The 21059-nt window shown below is 37.3% G+C and overlaps 1 protein-coding gene across 3 annotated transcripts in view; it reads right to left on the reverse strand.

Moving 5' to 3' along the window:
- Positions 1-732: 732 nt before the first annotated feature.
- PDGFA (platelet derived growth factor subunit A) overlaps positions 733-21059 on the reverse strand; it is a 101974-nt gene continuing 81647 nt past the window's right edge. Inside the window, exons 5-7 of one of the 3 annotated variants that reach the window (XM_077449054.1) lie at positions 19821-19941; positions 13081-13166; positions 733-9219 (exon numbers count right to left, since the gene is read on the reverse strand). In XM_077449054.1, the coding sequence (XP_077305180.1) occupies positions 13111-13166; positions 19821-19941 (177 nt within the window). In that variant the 3' untranslated portion in view covers positions 733-9219; positions 13081-13110. Of the gene's footprint in view, positions 9220-13080; positions 13200-19820; positions 19942-21059 lie in introns of all 3 variants that reach the window. The other 2 variants (XM_077449053.1, XM_077449055.1) reach the window with 2 other exon arrangements.

Below are 21059 nucleotides of genomic sequence, written 5' to 3' on the forward strand. Positions count from 1 at the left end.
CTGCAGTTACGGTAATGTTCTATGCCCTCCCAGGTGAGTGACACTAGATAGTAATCAACCAGTAGGCTAAAGGACATCTTGTGGTGAAATAGAAGTATTGCAGGGAATCAGCACCAGAAAGAAGAGGAGTATAGCTGCCATAGTTGCTTTTTACATTTTAGCAGCTGTTGGGGGTTCAAAGAGTTTTTTGCCCAAGCTGAAATGGGCTTTAAATTAGATATAAGACCTCTCATTTAAAAAAATAACAACTATGTGCTGTAGCACTTAACATTTTTCTCTTATTCCCCTGCAGTCTCACAAAAACCTGTTGAGCCTGCCAATAAAGTCCACCTAATGCAGCTTCCTGTGATGGTGTATTAACTATGCTACAGAAGAGATTGTCACTTTCATGTAGGCTGTGACTGTAATAAAAAGATGTTGCGGGGGGTGGCTATCAGCATTAGTACTGTTGATTCATAATCCTGTAAATCAGCGCCTTGCTATCCACACCTAGTCCTCCTCCATGCTTTATAGAGTGACAGCAATGCTTTTGTTGATGAAACCTTCCCACTCTGTAGGCTGCAGTGTCTGGGATAGGGTGAGACACAAATAAAAGGAAAATTTGGCTTAATAAGAAGGAGAAGGGATTTTTTTTGTTGTTGTTTACTTTAGTATCGTGCATAATATAGTAACATTAAGTAAAAAAATCATTGTGATTTGAAGAAACCTAATGTACAGGAGCCAATAACAAAATCACTTATAGGATATTTTATTTTTGCTGTTTAAAATCTGTGCAATGTCAAAGAACGCACTTGTACGCACATTATGCAGAGATAGAACTATCGCATAAGAGGTGGTCAAAAGGCTACAACCATACATTCCATCTACATCATTTTAATGGATATACAAAGCCTTTGTTCCATTAGATACTTTTAGGCAATAAAACAAAAATGAGCATAATTATTGGCATCCCACCAAAACATAAATATATAAATTACACTTTTATACAGGATTTTATTTTTTTCCCTCTGTTTACGCAGACACAAACATTCATAGGCTTTACATTTTGAACCGTACACTTAACTGCAAAGGAGCAAACACACAAGTTAATACATGTATTTCCAGTTTTGGCGCTGAATGCATCTCAGTGGCTAAATGATTACAAGGTGCGGGCTAAGTGAATTAGAACTCTAAAAAACACAAAACTAAAGATTATCTTGGCTGCATTTTGTTCTAGCAAACCCTCAATCATGGCAAAACTAGATGGGAATGTATTCAAAGAAGAAATGTTTTGAACCTCCTTACACAATAAAAGATCCTCAGTAATAAATTGGAATGAAATAGTAATCTCAATGTAAAATAATCTTTTCTTAAAGGCTTCTGTTCTTACGTTATGCAGCAGCCATCATGTATTCAAACCATACCTACTTATAGAAAACTAGGTAGCCACACTTGCTTTTAGAAGACTTGTAGCCATTTTGTAGTCAGGCACGCCAAGTCTAGGCCTCTATTTTACAAACGTGTTATTTTCTTTATAATTTTTAGAAAGCCAAGCTTTCTAGTACTGCACGTTCATATTGTCCTTTGGCAATAATTTCAACTATACCGTTGTCAAAACAGCATTTGTCACTATATACTGTTATCAATTTAAAATTATAAAAGAAAAAAAAATGAAAGTTCACGTCCAACTGCAATTTCAACCAATCTCAAGAATGCATTTGTGTACCATGGTAACCAAAGGCATCCATTTTGGTAACTGGATATTCACAAGGATACAGCCAATCAAATTAAAATTGCATCTTATTATTATGATAGATGTCATTCTTTGTTACCTTTTTTTGTGGCTCCACTCTATAATATATTTTACTTGTTTGAACACGGACTACATTATTTTCTTTTCTAGGTATAAATCAAAGGCTGTTTACTATACATTATCATTTTTAACATAATAACAGTTGTTGGGGGTTATGCTCATATTTTAGGGCTTTATAAAACCTAAAGTATGGAAATCAATAGAAACGTGACCTGCAGCAAACAAATAGATTGATTTTTTTATTGTTTCTAGTGAAAGGATGATTAACCCGATTAGCTGCTATGGGCAACTGCTTTTCTTTTGTCCAAGTTTCCCTGTACCAATTTTCATTCATCAATCTCTGACACCTACTGTTGTATCTAAATGCAACTCGTAATCTGGCCAATGTTGGGCACATTTGCTATAGCTCAGCACTACCTCAGTTATGTCACCAACTTTTCAAACTGATATCAGAAACTGATTTAAATCATACAATTGATGCCTTACTTTAGATCAGGGATATGCAATTAGCGGACCTCCAGATGTTACAGAACTACAATTCCCATGAGGCATGGCAAGACTCTTAGAGCCACAAGCATGACAGCTAGAGGCAGAGGCATGATGGGACTTGTAGTTTAGCAACAGCTGGAGGTCCTCTAATTGCATATCCCTGCTTTAGATGATAAGATTAATCTTTCCCTTCACCATTCATTCACCAAAAAGATGGTCAAATATGATTAATAAGAATGTAGAGTAAGACAATGCCCATTGTATACATCTGGCAGCAAAATTAATAGGGCTACATTCAAGAGTATTAAATAAAATTAAGCTATGCTATGCTTCAGTACATTGCATTGCCAAATTATAGTGTACCCATGTCCCAAAGCTTTTTTTTGGTTTGTTTGGGATAGAATGGGGAAAAGTTAGAACCCTTGCCAGGTTTTACTGCTATCCAGGGCTCCATTAGAGAGATTTTGTCTCACTGTTCTGGGGACGTTTTACCATACAGGAAGTGAGAAAAAGTCTGAAACTGAGAACCAGGCAAAAAAAAAAGTTAACCAAGGTTCTACCATTCTCCTACTTAACCTAAAAAAGGCATTTGCCCTATTGTCTGTGTTGCTGTTTGAGATTTCTCTTCAGTTTTTGACCTAGGGACAAACATTTTAACAGACAGGAAATAAAAGAATCTCTCTAATAGCAGTAAAACTGACAAGAGTTCTAATCCTTTCTCGCCCTATCCAAAACTAGACAAAACTTTTTGCTATAGATACACTTTTAGTACAAATGATTTTTTTGTTGGAGAATGAGTGGCATCCAGTACTTCCAAATGCACCAAACATAAAGAAGACTTTATTTAAAATTGTAATTAATTAATTGAAATGTTATATTCAATGTATAAATAAAGGGGCAATGTTAAAGTTATGTACACTAGAAGGGTTAGTGTACAACAATGAGCCAACTGTACAAATGAAATTTAATGGGGTGCATAGATCTGTCTTTTGTGTGTTTTGCCCTGGCTCTGGCAAGTTGGACATGTTCTCCCTGACCCCTCCCCCCCCCCCCCCTTCCACCACCACCACCACCAAGTACTTTCTCCACAGTAGAATAATCTTAAAATGTTTTTAAAGCCTTACATTTTTTTTATTTTATTTAAGGTAAAAAACCTTCTATGCTACAGGATCTCCCCCCATCACCCTTATACCTACCTGAGGCTAATCTTGATCCAGCGTTGTGCCCGAAAGCAGCGGCTCTCTCCGCTCTCTTCCACAGGGTAGACTGAAGTCAATCAATTTCTGTGACGAGGGGGGGCGGGGTTTGGCAGGCCAAGTTGCGTTGTCTGTGTCTGGAGATGCAGACAAAAGAGGAGGAGCCAGAAGCCCCAGTAGGGGAAGTCCCAAAGAAGAGGATTGGGGTTGCTCTGTGCAAAACCATTGCACACAGAGCAGGTAAGTATGAGATGCTTATTATTATATATATATTTTTTAAAAGAGTAAAGCTTTACAATCACTTTAAACATTCATGAACATCAATTAAAACATCCTGAGGGCCAGATGATTGCAGGAATGAATCAGAATTTATACATTAACTTTGTATACCTCCTGGCAGGTTAATTTTAAACTGCCTTTTAAAAGCAATCGGCATAAATGACCAGGAAAAATAAAAAGTTTCATGTCCAAACAAGGAACAATGATAACGGAAAATATTTGACAGCATTACATGTTATATAAGACTTAAAGGCTCAACAAATCCAAAATACAATTTACATTTATATACAACGAATAAAGGATTACTGTTTAATTACTTAAAAGTAAAACTCCCTGATACCTGGGAAACATAGCATTTTCATTATGGTCCACTCCTTTTAAAGGCCTGAAATTCATTTTATTAATTGTATATTAATAAATATTTTTTATTATTATAATATAAATTGTGTTTGCATAGCTATATAAAGCTTGAGATTTTAGCAGTGTACTACCATTTTAGACTAAAGTAGGCTTACCACAACTGGCTGCTGTGTCAAACAGGTTTATTACATAGGTGGTGACATATCTCCTTCCAAAAATGTATGTTCAAATTTATTTGCATAAAACAATTTAGGTACATATAAAGGGTATCCAAAACAATTTTATATATACCATCTTCTATTTTAGATTTACTTTCCATTTAACATTACATTGGAAACACTACAAGTGTTAACTTAATGGAAACCTGATATGTAGGCCAACACTGCTGACCTCCACCTGAAAAATGTTAATGACTTGGGAGACAGTGATTTTTTTTTTATCACTGATACAGAATGAGTGGCAAGAAGTGTTTTAATTTACTAAAGGCGTATAGGCTGTTCACTTTGCCAAGGAATATTTCTTTAGCTTAGTGAACAGGGTAAATTTTACTTTGAAAAGAAACCAGGGAAAAAAGTATTTATTTACATATGATTGGATGATGGAAGTCCTCAGAGAATCACCTCAATAACTAAGCTAAAGGATTACCTTGCAATGTTAGCAGCCTATTTGAATTATTAAGTGAACCCCAAGAACGTATAGCTTCATTTGCTGGATAGTTGCTTTAAGTCTATGGCTCTAACTAATTAAGTATGTCTATCCAGAGGGCAGCCAGTAAAGAGGAGTCGGATATGAGTTGAATATAGTAAAATACTTTTTCAAAATCCACCTTTCAGTTGAAATAAGTTTTTAAATCAGCTGAATACATTTCAGTTGCATCAAAACAAAAAGGACTCACAGTTCAATTTTTTTTTAGAAAGTAGCCACATCCTAAATAGAAAAACCTGTCTCCTGCCAGTATGCTGCAGAGAAGGACACTTGCTCTCTGTGGTAAAGCAGAGGTCTCTCTGCAAAGTCAAACATGCCCCCTGTTGAGTTTAAGCTAGAGCTCCCCATTTAGCATGAAGCGCAAGCTTTTCTGATTGCAGAGCTATAGGTCTGGCTGAGCATGGGGCGCATTTGACCTCTGCAAAGAGACCAATGCATCCATACAGGGATCAAGGGCCCTTCTCTGCAGCATGATGGCAGGGTACAGGATGTGGCTGCTTACTAAAGAAAACAAACTGTATGGCTTTAAACAACATTTATTGCCCCTGGAATGTATTTAGCAGATTTAAACTGAAAGCGCAATTTGGCTCTGAATTAACGTATGAATTTGGGAATGTGGACTAAAATACTTGAGCATACAGCTCAAGTCATCTACATCGGCCTTTTAATATTGCTTCTTTTTTGGTTGCCACTAGACAAGAACATTTAATTGCTCTACTGACTTCAGTCCTTAACATTTGTCTTATTCACAGTTGAGACAGTAGACAGGAGGGACAGACAGAGTCAACACCACAAAAAAAATGGTTGGGTGGAGGCTTGCACGTGTTCAAAGTGACAGCATTCATGAGGGCAAGAGATATCTGAAGGTAAATTTTAAGCCCTTTTAGTGAAATGGAAAATTTCATTAAAAAAAAAAAAATTATATATATAATATATATTCTGAAAGGCCAGGTAACAAGGCAGCCCCCCACCCCAAAATAAAAAGAACCACGGGAATATCATTTCAGACTATCAGTTTTGCATACAGCAGCAGGACAACATAGGATATCACAAACCAAGTGCTACGACACATATTTGCAACAGAGAGTTAAATATTTGTATGATATGGTGCTACAAAAATATGACCACACAATGCTTTTTTTTTTTTGGTTCAAGAAAACATAGTAGGCTTTTCGTACTTATATAAAAATGTTAATTTTAGATAAAAATACAAACTTCAACTTTACAAAAAAAGAACACATTTCTGTTGAATACACATAAGCATACATTTTTTTTTTACCAAAAATAAAGAATTTAGAATTTGTTCAAATACATGTAGCAATTTTTTTTCTTGCTACCTTGACACTGTACAATGCACTTACAAAAATAAAAATGTCCATTTCACACCCTGAAAATGTGAAATTGTTTGTTATGTATGAAGTAAAACCGCAAAACAAAAACATATTAGAGAAACAAAAAAATAAAATATTAGCATTATTATTAGGCAACTGGCACAAGTTTGACGTTGCACAGATATCCCATGATTTATTAATATACAATATTTTATTTAGATCTTTATGCAGACACATTGGAAACAAAATTTCAGGATGGACTAGATATACCTTTTCTCTTCTTATCATTTGTATATGGTTTATTTAGCTTACATCCTGCTAGAGGAAATACTAAAATACTATAAAGTCATAGCAGTTATGTATTTATGTTTTTTTTTCTGTAATTACTCTCCATTCATTAAAAATAAGCCAGATCAAAAGGATCAAATGGGATATTTAAACAGTAAACATTTTTCATAATATATTTATATTTTTTAATGTAAATATATATGTACATACATTTTATTATGTATATGCGTTTATATGTGTATGTATTTTATATACATACACACAAACACACAGACATTTTTCTTTGAAAAAAAACAGGGGAGAATCTTGTTTCCACCAGCTACCAAAACAGGAAACACAAACTTTATGTCAAAGCGAGGACATTGTTATAATGATCATTTGAGCTGTACTTTCATTTAAAGGTGTGTTCATTCTTGTAGACTTAAAGGGTTTATTTTGTACATTTTATTCCCTTGAAGCAAACTGCTGAAATAGGCCTGCTACCAAAAAAGGCCTACACATGGTAACCACAAGCTATCGGTTTACATTTACCAAGTAAAGCTTGTTAAACGGACTCCTGCAAAGATCACCAACGGCCATCCCATTTAGGGTCTGTTCATTTCACTGGCATATTGGAAGAGACCAGAAAAAAAGCATAGTTTATTGGTAAATACAGGCCCTTAAAGAGCTAAAATCCCACACACCCCTTTAAATAATGGCAGACACCATTCTGCGTTCATTTTTCGTGTATTGTAAATAAAGCATTTTTATGATCCATCTGCTGATGTTTCCTTTTTTCCTTCCTTATTTTTGCCTTAGTAGATCTGCAGAGTAGGTTCTGTTTATATGAGTGGCCTGTCAAGGAGTGTTGCATAAGTATACAGTACGTACAATTATCTTGTAATGACAGTATAGAGAGCTTAAGGTTGCTCGACCAAGCCAACACTGAAACTATCAAAAAATACAGGGATTCACCTAAAAAGTTGACCTGGAATTACCTTTTTGCAACAAAGGCAGGCAAAATCAATGGTGATAATTTATTGCAGCAGCATACTGGAGCATAGACAATTTGAAACAATTTGAAAGGTTTGCAAGGAAAATTTAGGAAAATGTATGTGCACTTGGCAATTCCTTTTAACATACGTTAGAGACAATTTGGGGACTGTGTATAAAAGAAACAACGCAAATAAAAATACAGCTTTTTTGCCATCATTTTCTATTTTTTTTTCTTTTTACTTGAAAAACACTAACAACTCTCCTAACACAGAGACCCCACAGACAAATACTGATTAAAATAAAAATTCTCAGAGAGTACCTGTTGCCTCCACATAGTGGTAGCATTTTGTGTGGTGAACTAATATTTTTGCAAACTGTAAGTCTTGCTAGTTCAATTCTAAAAGCTGCTTCTCTTGAACACTGGTTGCGCCAAGACGGTTGCATTCTTTTTATACACATCAGGTGCTTTAAAACCTGTTTCTAGACAAGAGGGCTATATTAGAAGCATTACATAGTGCTTTTCAAATCCAATTAGCTTGGTAAACTGAATGTCATTAAATAAAATACATATATATATCTATATATATCAAATATACATATTTTATTTTATTTTTTTCTAATTTTCGGCAGGCAGGATTGAATACAGAAACACGCACACATTCACACACACACGCGCATACACACACACAAAAGTCAACACTAGGAAGATCACTGCTACAAAATGACCAATGGTGATCACAAAGAACAGACCAAATTTGAAGCGAGTGATATTTTAGGCCTCGTTCACAAGGGCTTTAAGAGAGCGCTCGGTGTGCTATCCATATGCCGGCTGAGAACCTCCCTAAAATCCAGGGCAGAAGGGTGTATTGAGTCAAAGTACTCATGATATGCCAGTAAACAGCAAAAAAAAAAACTGGCTTTAGTTTGTGTTAAATTGCATTGCCCAAAACTTTCTCTGCAGCATCGTGTATGCACCAATTGCTGCAGGCCTATAGACTTTTCTTACTTTACCAGCAGGCCCCCTGGAAGCAACTGATAGCCGGACGGAACACCGCCAAAAAAACGTGCAGGTGCTGTATGCGCTTTTGCATCCAAGCCCATGTGAACTCAACCTTAGTGCCATGACTGTGCTGCATTAATTAAATTACCCCCACAATGTAATAATAATTACTCTACGGAGTAAAATAACAAAAAAAAAAGTCCTTTAAGGCTTCCCAGGTTTTTGTGAAGACTTAAGCATCACAAAGCAAGGATTTATTGTGTCGCAAGTCTCTGTGTAGACAAGTTCAGTTGATACATTCCTGGTCTTTTCATTGCCACTAGTCTGTCAATGACCATCCATCTTCATCAGTGTTAGCAGGCACATCGCTTGACATAAAGCACAGCTGCTTTCATATCAGGTCTGTATTCATTTACTCAGTTTTATGTTATTTGTTTTTTACATATCCTTTTTTTTTTCAACCAATCTGCCATTTTGTTTGATTGCAGCAGTTTTCTGACAAGGGGAAGCGTCTCTTCTGTGTAAGAATGCTACAATACTTGCTTTGATGTCACAATACACAAATGTACATTGTTCTTTTGTTCTCACAAAGTGTCCTTTGAACCTTTTTATTTTCTTATTTTTGTTCTTTTTTCCTAATCCTGTCTTTCCACACAAGGAAACAAAAAAAAAAAAAAGAAAAAAAAAAGAGAAACAAAAAAAAAAAAGTCTATAAAAGCACCATACGTAGAAGATTCAGGAATGTAACAAAGTGTGTACATCCAAGTCCCAGATGATTCCTTCCAGCTTATTTTCACCTCACATCTGTAAATAAAAAGAAAGCACCTATTATACTACAATATAATTAATGCCACAGAAAAGAAAAATTACATAAATTGAAAACATATTCAGCTAGTCCACAAAATATATACTGTATGATGCTTTTCACTGTTAAAAGTCACTTTTTTCCATTTATTGTGACACATTTTTAAATTAAAAAAAAATTATTTTTTTTATATTTAGTTTTGTACCTACAGTATGTTTACAGTTCAGTAAAGCTGCCATTTTCTATTGCAGTGAGTTTAATCACATACTCCAACTACTTTACAACACCTGCTGACACCTAGACGGGACTACATAATACTTCAAATTTGACTATGCATACCTTTTTCCCCCAACCCAACTGATTTACTAAAAAAATGTGTTTAGAGAGCACTTAACACATCGGCAACTCAAATCCCCTACTTTTTCTCTGATACAGAGCAGCAAATTCTGCACAACTGTTTGGTATTTGATACTGCTGGGGGAGTTCTCTGACCTCTACATTACTACAGCACTCAACAGTAACATAAAGGTCAGAGAACAAGATCACTGAATATGGCAGGTGAAACACACAGCCGACACTCCTGGAAGTCTCGAATGCAGAGGCCACATGGCTAGAACATGAAGAAGGCAGGAGACAAGGGCCACGAGATAAGCAAGTGCAATCCCTCTACTAATGCAGGCACTGTTATTCCCAAACTTTTTTAAACCCAACAGGGTTGCTTTAAATTCCAAAATTATCATCATCTATCTTATTTCTGCAGTTTTTTTTCTCTCAACTAAAAGGTTCCTCATGTGCTAAAGACACATAATCAGCTGAGAAGCATAGCTGTAAAATACCAATTGCAATGCTTGTAAATCATACATAGAGCCTTTGACGTACTGAAAGACAGTTTCCATTGCCTGACCACAAACATGACTTATTAAATTGGAGTTCTAAAGTGTTCCCAAGCAAACTAAAAATGTATCCCCACTACAATATTTTAAGTCTGTCCCAAGGCCAGCTATCGGTCTTTAAAGTATACGCAAACTCATAATTTAGCATATGCACTGAGCTAATGAATTTCTAGGGGTTTCTTGATACTATAAAATGCCAGGAACACTAAAGGGCTAAAGCAAGTTGTCAACCACAACATATCATTCCTCATTTCAACAGCCAGATCCCCACTTTTACCACATGACTAAATGTAAATCCATATTTAATTTAGACTTCCTTTTCATTCCTTCAGGCTTCATTAGAATCAAGATCAAGGGAGTTAAAAAAAACTGTATTTTCACCCATTAAGGCTACACCAAGCTCAGTTCAACAGCACAATCTATTTCCACATGCGTCTGACTGGAAACCTCTTTTTCCTCTTAAACAAATATTTGAACATTTAAGAACACAAAAGCAGTCATTAAGAGATTTGTATGGCAAAACATGGAGCGTTGCATGCTTTGAGCAGTCAGTTCCGCTACTACACAAGGAGATACAATAGCTGAATGGCCAACTGAAGCCCAAAAACACACACAACTCAACTCTTTGTTCCCAGGCAAATGTACGAAAGTCCTTCAAAAACATAGGGAAATTCCCAAACCTAATAAAACCTAATCAGAGGCTTGTATTAAAGACTACCTCCCCATGTATATCAATGCATCTTAAGATTCGACCATTCAGAACAATCACTTTAAATTTGCTGCAAAAAAAACAAATGATTAAACTTGGGAGTCCAATAACAAACACAGATAAGACATGTTCATACACCTAGACCACCGATCTCACATGTTCTTTACGCTAAAGAATATAAATTGATCATGTGCCAAATTATTAACACACGGGCAAGCAACTTTAGAGTTCATATAGAATAAGGTTTGTAACAGATGTGGACATGTTTCTGTTGAACTCCATAGCACACTGGTCAATGTAGTAGCTGCTGGCATTTTTTTTAAAGCCAAAGAAGAAGAGTGTCTCAATTCACAACTACAGAAAATGTTATAGAAAACTAGTCCCAACATTACCCAATGTTCGAGGATTTGTCCAACCTTGGCACAAATAAATCAGAGCCAATTTTCAAGTAAGCTAAACCAGTTCATGCACAGATAACTAATGCCTCGTACACACGAGCGGACTTTTCGTCGGACTAGGTCTGACGGTCTTTCGGCGGAGTTCCAACGGGCTTTCCGAATGAACGGACACACACAATCCCACCAAAGTCCGACGGATTCAAACGTGATGACGTACGACCGGACTAGAATAAGGAAGTTCATAGCCAATAGCTGCCATAGCGTAGGTTTTCATCCGTCGGACTAGCATACACACAAGCGTATTTCTCGATAGGAACTGAGTTCTGGCGCAAAAATTTGAAACATGTTCTATTTCTAAAGTCTGTTTAGATTTTTGGACAGCAAAGGTCCGATGGAGCCCACACAAACACGATCGAATTGTCCGACGGATTAAGTTTACTAACAAATTTTCTGGATTCTTTTCTCAAACATCAAACAAGCAGGAGAATCATAACCACATAGCACACTTGATCTGTATATCCATTTAACACTTGTAGTTCCAGAAAACTTATTGTTCGGAATATAGCAGCCCAGCAACCTCCCTTATGTAAATGAAATTTGTAAGTTCTGTATATAATTGTATTCTATTTTGTATGTATTGCACACTGCTCTCACTGTGCACATGGCACTAATAATGTTTTCATTACATGTTTGCATTCTTTTGAGTCCTGATTAGTCTGCCTATGTTACGCCCCTTGTTATACGTACAATTGTAATATTAATGTGATACCAATGCAATCATGTGTATAAAAACCTTCAATTGCGTCATAATAAAGCCAAACAGTTATTTGGAAAGATGCAGAGTGTATCTTTTGTGTCTGTTCCCTACTGCAGTTATTATTCATTTGTAACCACTAATCAATATGAGAATAGGAGTTGCCTATCTATAAAATTCCATATTACTTAACGTTTAGTGGAAGTTTAATGTTTGATGAGATAAACTCAAACACTGTTGGTCAATGGTACTGTATTTCTTATGACCATACTACAACTGATCAGATAAGTATGGTAAGTATGGCCTCCTGGGAACTTTGGACTCCTCCTAAAGGAACCCAGACATTGTAATGAAACATCTTCTCTCAGTTTCTACAGAACAGCATCTGCAAAATGCATAATATTTGTTGCAAGGTACACTACCTGAAATGTGTCAGTTGTACTAAACAGATCTGTGGCTAGCAGTTTTTGGAAGCAACATTGCTATTTATTTTTCACAATAAAACTGAGCATTGCATAAATACATATTTTGTGGAATGACAAGGCTGAATATTTTTCCAGTTACCATTTACAATCCATCAGAATTTTTCCTGCAAAACAAACCATTCATGCATTGTAAGCCCCAAAATAAAAATAATTTGCATAGAAAGAGGCACATTCCAGATCAGTTAAGCTGAAGCACAAGGATTGCAAAAAAATAATAAAAAAAATAATAAAACACACACACACACACACACACACACACACACACACACACACACACACACACACACACACACACACACACACACACACACACACACACACACACACACACACACACACACACACACACACACACACACACACACACACGCACACGAGAGGTGACATAGGGAGACAGCTGAGGAATGCAAGATGCTCATGGTGATGTGTAGCTTGAAGAAAAAAATTCCAGCAGGTAGAATTATGAAAGCCAATCATATATAATCTGTTTGAAGCCTTAAGGTAACAGTGTCAAAATTGTAACAAGTGATTGTGTTGACGTGATAAACAGATGATTAAAAGCTTGGGGAAATTTATTTTTTTTATCTTTTTTTTATGGTGGTTATTTTTCAGATTTCCTACCTGCCGAGAAAAATTATTTCCAGCTGGGTATTAGGCAGGCTTTAGTTTTTTTCGCTTCCGTTTTTTACCTGTTTCCCTAGGCCTTCCTGTTAACACAAGGGCAGGGCTGGTGAAAAGGCCTAAGGAAACGTATTTTATTCAGTCAAGAAAATATGTGTTTTAAAAAGGCAGTTTCCTGAAACAAACTGGTTAACTAGTCTGATCCAACGTCTTTACAAAAGTGTATGGTTTCAAAACAGTTTAAAGTGACCCTGTCACCACCTTACACTGTCCAGGGTCAACATATCACAAAAGTTTATGAAAGTAACTACCATTGATATTCTTAAAATGGAAATCCATTTTCCCTTTTTTTTTCAGTAAAAGGGTGCTCCAGTTCTCTTCAATCTGTGAGAAAGAGCCTGAAGAAAAATTAAGCCCCCTTCATTGAAAATTGGGGAACAGATTCAAATTTTAAAGGCACAATCAATGAGCGTTCATTTAATACATTTTTATTATCATCAGTCGAGAAAATATAAAGTGAAATCAAGGTCACTTTAAAAAGTATCGTAAGATCCATAACAAATGCAGTTATAAATACACTTCAATGTGTGGCCTTAAGAAATTGTAGCATTTTAAAGCAGCAATTCAAACAAACATGGTTGAATATAATATGATATTAATTATATATATATTTTTTGGATAGTGTTAAGATGGATAGTGTTAAGATCACTGGTAAGATTTTCTTCCCCATCCTCCCGTGTGAAGCTCATGCAGAAAATGAGGGGTGCAGAAGTCATCAGGAAAGAAAAGCATGGTCGGCAAAAAAATACTATCAGAAGTTCTAACACTTCCTCACTCTACTAAAACTGTGTCTATTTTTGTCTATTTCCCTGTTGGAGAGACATCCCATCACTTCTTGTCTTATGGGAAAACCTTCCTAAAAGGGGCACTGGCGGCAAAAAAAAAAATATTAACTGGAGTTGGGCATTAGATATGTAACAGGAAAGGTAGTCCAACAGCATTCCTTTTTTAAAGTTTTTTGAATGTGGTAAGAAAATGTATTGCAGGTGTCAAGTTCTCAAAAATGAAAGGAAAAAATAAATAAAAAACAAACTCCTCTAGTAGTCATGCACCCATGTGAGTGTTCTACCCGATCCATTTCCGAATGGTCTGTGGACTGAAGATGGCTTAAAGTAGTTGTAAATCCTTACAACACACTTTGACCTACAGGTAAGCCTAGATTAAGGCTTACCTGTAGGTCCAAAAAATATCTCCTAAACCTACACGGTTTAGGAGATATTTGCCGAAAAACATGCCGTCAACTGCGATATGCCGCGCGTGGCGGCTCCCGTGCGCATGCGTGGGAGTGACGTCATCGCGGCTTCGTGAATGACAGCAGTGGAGCAGCGAGACCCACCGAGAAGATGGATGCGCCAGACTACAGGGGACAGCGGTGACTTCGCTGGTTCCTGTGTCAGGTAAGTGACACATAATGGACTACTATGCGATGCATAGTAGTCCATTATGGTTTACCTTTGCAGGGAATGAAAGAGGAAGTAAACTCATCAGGGTTTACTTCCTCTTTAATACTGGATAGCTTTCTGTGTACAAGGACAGGTACACAAGGGTACACCGTTTCATAAGCCACCCAAGTTACTGTACCATGCATGACTGCTACGCTGAGAAGGCTACTCCTTTTAAATATAAAATACAGTACAAGGCTCCTACAATAAATTTAATCTAAGAGTTGCCTGAGACTGGCAGCTGTTAGACTGCAAATGATAACAGCACTGAGCAGAGATTTCCACAACACCAGCCTGAATGAAGATCACAATCAGTCATTCTTAGAGAAATGACCTTGACTAAGTCAAGCCCACGTACATTATTAAAAGGGATATTGCATACCAGAATTTTAAGAATACAAGATTATCTGAATGCAAACAAAAACTGAAAATGTGAATAATTATTAAGAGTTAAGCACCTATGATTGTATTTTTAAGATAACATGTTTATCTATAATAGACGATATATATATATACAGTTCCTTTGCAGTCTTTATAGAACCTCCATGGTTCACACGAATCCTGATAACCCAGGTACACAAAAGGCAGAGGGGGTGGCCATGGTATAAGGTATGATGACACTCGAAGCAACTACATTTTGGGTGGTCGAATACCTTTTAAAGATGAACTTTTAGGATATTTTTTTATAAGAGCATATGTTTTACATATTATAGATACAAACAACTTTTAAGTTAAGTTGTAAAAATCCCTGTCAGTTAAATGGTTCCTAAGGCTGAGACCGGGAATTCTTAAACAGGGTTCCTTGGAACCCTAGAGTTTCTTCAGATATTGGTAAGGGGTTCCTTGAGCAGTGAGCAAAGGTGGATTGATCTCTCATCTACATTGACCATGGATGGAAGGGTGCTATTTTCCACTGATATGCAATGTAAGAGCCACCATCTACATTGACCATGGATGGAAGGGTGCTATTTTCCACTGATATCCAATGTAAGAGGCACTATCTAAACTAACTATGGATGGAAAGGGACTATTTTCCACTGACATCCAATGTAAACATACTTCTATGCTGACCACCAATGTAGGGGCAATGTAAAGGGTAAAGTAAACGGCAATCCTTTACTAATCATTTATGTAAGGGAACACTTTTCCACTTACCAATAGTGTAAGAGGGCACTTGTCCACTGACTTCCAGTGCAAGAAGGCAGTTTACTAACCAACATTGTAAGAAGGCACCACACTGATCATTAACCACTTCCCGCCTGGCCTAATGCAAAATGACAGCCAGGCAGGACTTTTGTCATTTCAGGTGGACTTCATATGACATGCTCACGGAACATGCCTCCACCAGATAAAGCTGATGACAGATCACTGCACTGGCCTGCTGCTGGTAGCGTGTGATCAGTGTAACCAATCACAGCATATTACATAACAAATGTAAACAATGGATGGCTTCCTTTCATGCCATTAATTGCATACATTTGTGTTGCTAGCGGTGGTCACGGTGATCACATGGTACAGACAGGGCCAATCACAGCCCATCTGTACCATGTGATTAGATCTGGCCAATTACAGCTAATCACAACAATACTCACTCAATGAATCAGTTTAATTCAGTAAAAAATTTTGCCTATATTACTGTGGTAACACTGTGTTGCTCTGCTCACAGTGTTTAAAAAAAAATGAAATAATAAAAAAAAAATAATAGGAAAAAAAGTTGAAAAGAATTATAATTATTATTATTATTATTATTTTACATACTCCCACCGGTCAGTGTTCCTGATCACCGCCATACCAGTTATATGATGCTGTACTGCATTGGTGACAGCATGTAAAAAATATAATTTAAGAAAATTTTTTTTTTAATTTCTTCATTTTTCAATTGTGACAAAAAATAACTTAAAAAAACTCGCCATGCCTCTTACCAAATACCTTGGACTGTCTACTTTCCAAAAAGAGGTAATTTGGGGGTATTTGTACAGTCCTGCTATTTTCGGGCCTCAATAAATTATATCTTATAAATATTATAAATTTGATCAATTTTCAGATATACTGTATCTACAGTGTATTTAATCTCCTGCTGATTTTGTACGTTTGCCCACTGACAAAGAAAAGATCAGTCTATACTTTTAATGGTAAGTTGTGAAATAAGTATTTGACCCCTTCGCAAAACATGGCTTAGTATTCGGTTGCAAAACCATTGTTGGCATTCACAGAGGTCAGATATTTCTTGTAGTTTTCACACATCTCAGGAGGGATTTTGTCCCACTCCTCTTTGCAGATCCTCTCCAAGTCATTAAGGTTTTGAGGCTGATGTTCGGTAACTCAAACCTTCAGTTCCCTCCACATTTTTTCTATGGGATTAAGGTCTGGAGACTTGCTAGGCCACTCCAGGACTCTAATGTGCTTCTTCTTGAGACACTTCTTTGTTGCCTTGGCCTTGTGTTTTGGGTCAGCGTCATGCTGGAATACCCATCCATGACCCATTCTCAATGCCCTGGCTGAGGGAAGGAGGTTCTCACCCAAGATTTTACGGTACATGGCCCTGTCTATCGTCCCTTTGATGTGGTGAAGTTGTCCTGTCCTCTTAGCAGAAAGACACCCCCAAAGCATAATGTTCCCACCTTCATGTCTGATGGTGGCGATGGTGTTTTTGGGGTCATAGGCAGCGGTCCTCCTCCTCCAAACACAACGAATTGAGTTGATGCCAAAGAGCTTGATTTTGGTCTCATCTAACCATACCAATTTCACCCAGTTCTCCTCTGAATCATTCAGATTTTTATGTGCTTTCTTGAGCAGGGGGATGCTGCAGGATTTCAGTCCTTCGGCGTAGTGTATTACCAATTGTTTTCTTGTTGATTATGGTCCCAGCTGACAATCATTGACAAGATTCTCCCATGTAGTGCTTTGCTGATTCCTCACCGTTCTCACGATCATTGAAACTCCACAAGGTGAAATCTTGCATGGAGCCCCAGACCGAGGGAGATTGACAGTTATTTTGTGTTTCTTCAATTTCCAAAATAATCGCACCAACTGTTGTCAACCTCTCACCAAGCTTCTTGGCAATGGTTTTGTACCCCATTCCAGCCTTGTGTAGGTATACAGTCTTGACCCCAACAACCTTGGACAACTCTTTGGTCTTTGCCATGGTGGAGAGATTGGAATCTGATTGATTGATTGCTTCTATGGACAGATGTCTTTTATACAGGTAACAAGCTGAGATTATGAGCACTCCCTTTTTAGCGAGTGCTTCTAATCTCAGCCCCTTTACCTGTATAGAAAACACCTGGGAGACAGAAATCTTGCCGATTGATAGGAGATCAAATACTTCACTCATTAACATGCAAATCAATTTATAACTTTTTTGAAATGCGTTTTTCTAGTTATTTTTGTTATTCTGTTTCTCACTGGTAAAATAAACTTACCATTAACATTTTATACTGATCATTTCTTTGTAAGTGGGCAAACATACATAATCAGCAGGAGATTGTGATCGACGCTCTATGGAGCCGGTTCACATATGTTCGGTGCGAATTTGCACAGGAGCCCTGTGTATCTGAATTCAACCCATAATTCGGGCTGAAATCAGACCTGAAATGGTGAACCAGGACGCACAGGACCCCTGCTGGGAGTTGCATTGGCATTATGTGTGAACCGAGCCTTAAGCATTGTTTTGTGGTTGGGGAAGGCTCTGTTTTAAGGATAATGTGAGATTACTCTCACTAGGCTTCAGAGGTACCTGAGAGCAATAGGTATTTCTGGAGTCTGGGTAGTTATCAAGAACCCTGCTTGTATTAAGATGCGTCAATGCTTATTTCACCCCTCTGCACCTGGCTGCAGTGCTCAATGCAGTCCCAAATAAGGCAAGTAGCCTCTTTTTTAGAGGTGCCAGAACACTGTAATACCCTGCTTTTTTGTGAATCTAAAAAAGCCCAAGACAGGAAACAAAAACATGACACGAAAAAAACAAAATTAGTGCGCTAAGCCATCATGGGAATGAACCCTCAGTTTGAGAGACTGACACTGTAATAGACGCAGTGGGCAGTGTTCAGCACGCTGTGTATGATCTACTGTACATATGCACATATTTTCTTTAGGTTAGATGCTGTGGTTAGATGTTTATGCCTCCTACTGTATGTGCCATATTTATGCTACCTATGTGCCATGTTTATGCTACCTATGTGCCATGTTTATGCTACCTATGTGCCATATTTATGCCTCCTATGTGTTATATTTATGCCTCCTATGTGTTATATTTATGCCTCCTATGTGTTATGTTTATGCTACCTATGTGCCATGTTTATGCTACCTATGTGCCATATTTATGCTACCTATGTGCCATATTTATGCTACCTATGTGCCATGTTTATGCTACCTATGTGCCATATTTATGCTACCTATTTGCCATGTTTATGCTACCTATGTGTTATATTTATGCCTCCTATGTGTTATGTTTATGCTACCTATGTGCCATATTTATGCCTCCTATTTGTCATATTTATGCTACCTATGTGCCATGTTTATGCTACCTATGTGTTATATTTATGCCTCCTATGTGTTATGTTTATGCTACCTATGTGCCATATTTATGCCTCCTATTTGTCACATTTATGCTACCTATGTGCCATGTTTATGCTACCTATGTGTCATGTTTATGCTACCTAGGTGCCATGTTTATGCTACATATGTGTCATGTTTATGTCTCCTATGTGCCATGCTTATGCCTCCCATGCTTCATCTAATGAACTAGTCATTACATCAGTACATCAGCTGAACCTTAGAAAAGCCAATTTTTAGCAGCATTTTACCTTTTCCTGCTTCCATCAAAGGCTAACTTAACAGGGGCTAACTTCAAGGCAACATGGTCATCTAAGCAGTTTCTTACCATCACCCATGACAATAATGAAATAAATTGAATAACAAACCCTTTTAACAGTAAAATACTAAGTCACATGAGCTATAAAGGAAAGCTGTATTAAAAAAAAAAGAAAAGCTGTCAGTTTTTAATCCTTACAGCAATATCAAATATTGGTTATTAGAAATGCTATTTTAGCCCTTTATCTGTAGACTTGTGTAAAGAACAAAGTGCAGTAAAGCAAAGCACTCACATGTATCCAACAAGATTCCTGATTTGCTGATATGAATTACTCCATATTAATTCTGCTCTTTCCCTAATTAAAGAAATCTGTAGGACTGAGAACTAACTTTACAACAAAAACAAGAAAATTAAAATGTTCTTACCAGTTTCTTCTTCTCGATAATCTGAATTCGAATTTGTACAAGTGCATTCCAGGTGCTCCTCTAATCTCACCAGAACTTCTTTTAATTTGGGTTTTTTTCTTACATATTCTACTTTTGCCACCTGTAACAAAAGACAGATTGCTTTCAACACTGCAAAGACATAAGAGTTTAAAACAGATGCACAGTATTTTCTCACTAAAATAATGTGCTTTGAAGCACACCTCCCGCACACCTTGTGAAATGGGAAACAGGAACACCTATTAGCACAGGTATGTAGGCATGGGACACACACCCTGCCACGCCCCTCTTAAAGGCGAATTCTACAAAAAAATGATTGGTTAAACCCAAAAGTGCTTTTTTTTACCACTACTATTCCTTTATACTGGCCTTTGAAATTTACAAATGCAGCAATTTAGACATTTGATGACAGGTTTAGCACTGGGAAACACTTTTTGAAAGATAAAAAGTGCACTGTAAGTACAATTATAGAGATCAGACCAAAATGAGGGACAGATGAAGAGGAAAGAGGGACAGAGGGACTTTGGTCCAAATCAGGGACAGTCCCTCAAAATCAAGGACAGTTGGAAACTATGTTTGAAGTAGCCTGTGCAATACACAGTATACACATAGGAAATCTCTCTGGAATAAAGCCACATAATTTAGCAGGCTTGGCCTTCATTCACACGGCACTCAGCACAACTTTGGAGTGCAACTTTGGATGCGTACAACTTAGATAGGACTTTGACTTCAATCAGTGATAATGGACAACTGTTGCATTGTACAACATTCAGGTACAACTTTTATGCAACTTTTGAGGGGTAAAGCGGAGTTCCAACTGTTTTTTTTTAAATTTGGGATCAATCCATTGCCCATCCTCTTCTATATTTACAATGGCAAATAGATTGTTTGCTTTTTAAATCCCTTTTTTTCCCCATGTAGTATGCAGCACTTCTGACTACCATAGGCGATGATGTCACTAGGCGATTCCAATGGACTCCTGAGATATCGGTACCATCTATCTCAGTACTCCATGGGAATCGTCTAATACCAAAATCTCGCACAATTTCTGGACTGGAAATGGTGCAAATGGGAGGACGGGGATGTCCTGAATGACAGGTGGCTAGAGCAATGAGGTAAGAACTTACGCTGACGCCCCCATTGCTATGGACATCTGTCAGGAAGAGAGAGCATTGTGCAGTGGTATTAGTGTGCAGGTGCGTGATCAGGAGATGCATGCTG

Source organism: Lithobates pipiens, unplaced genomic scaffold, assembly GCF_037356315.1.
Source record: "Lithobates pipiens isolate NorthernLeopardFrog02 unplaced genomic scaffold, aLitPip1_a1.2 Scaffold_22, whole genome shotgun sequence".
Lineage (NCBI taxonomy): Eukaryota > Metazoa > Chordata > Amphibia > Anura > Ranidae > Lithobates > Lithobates pipiens.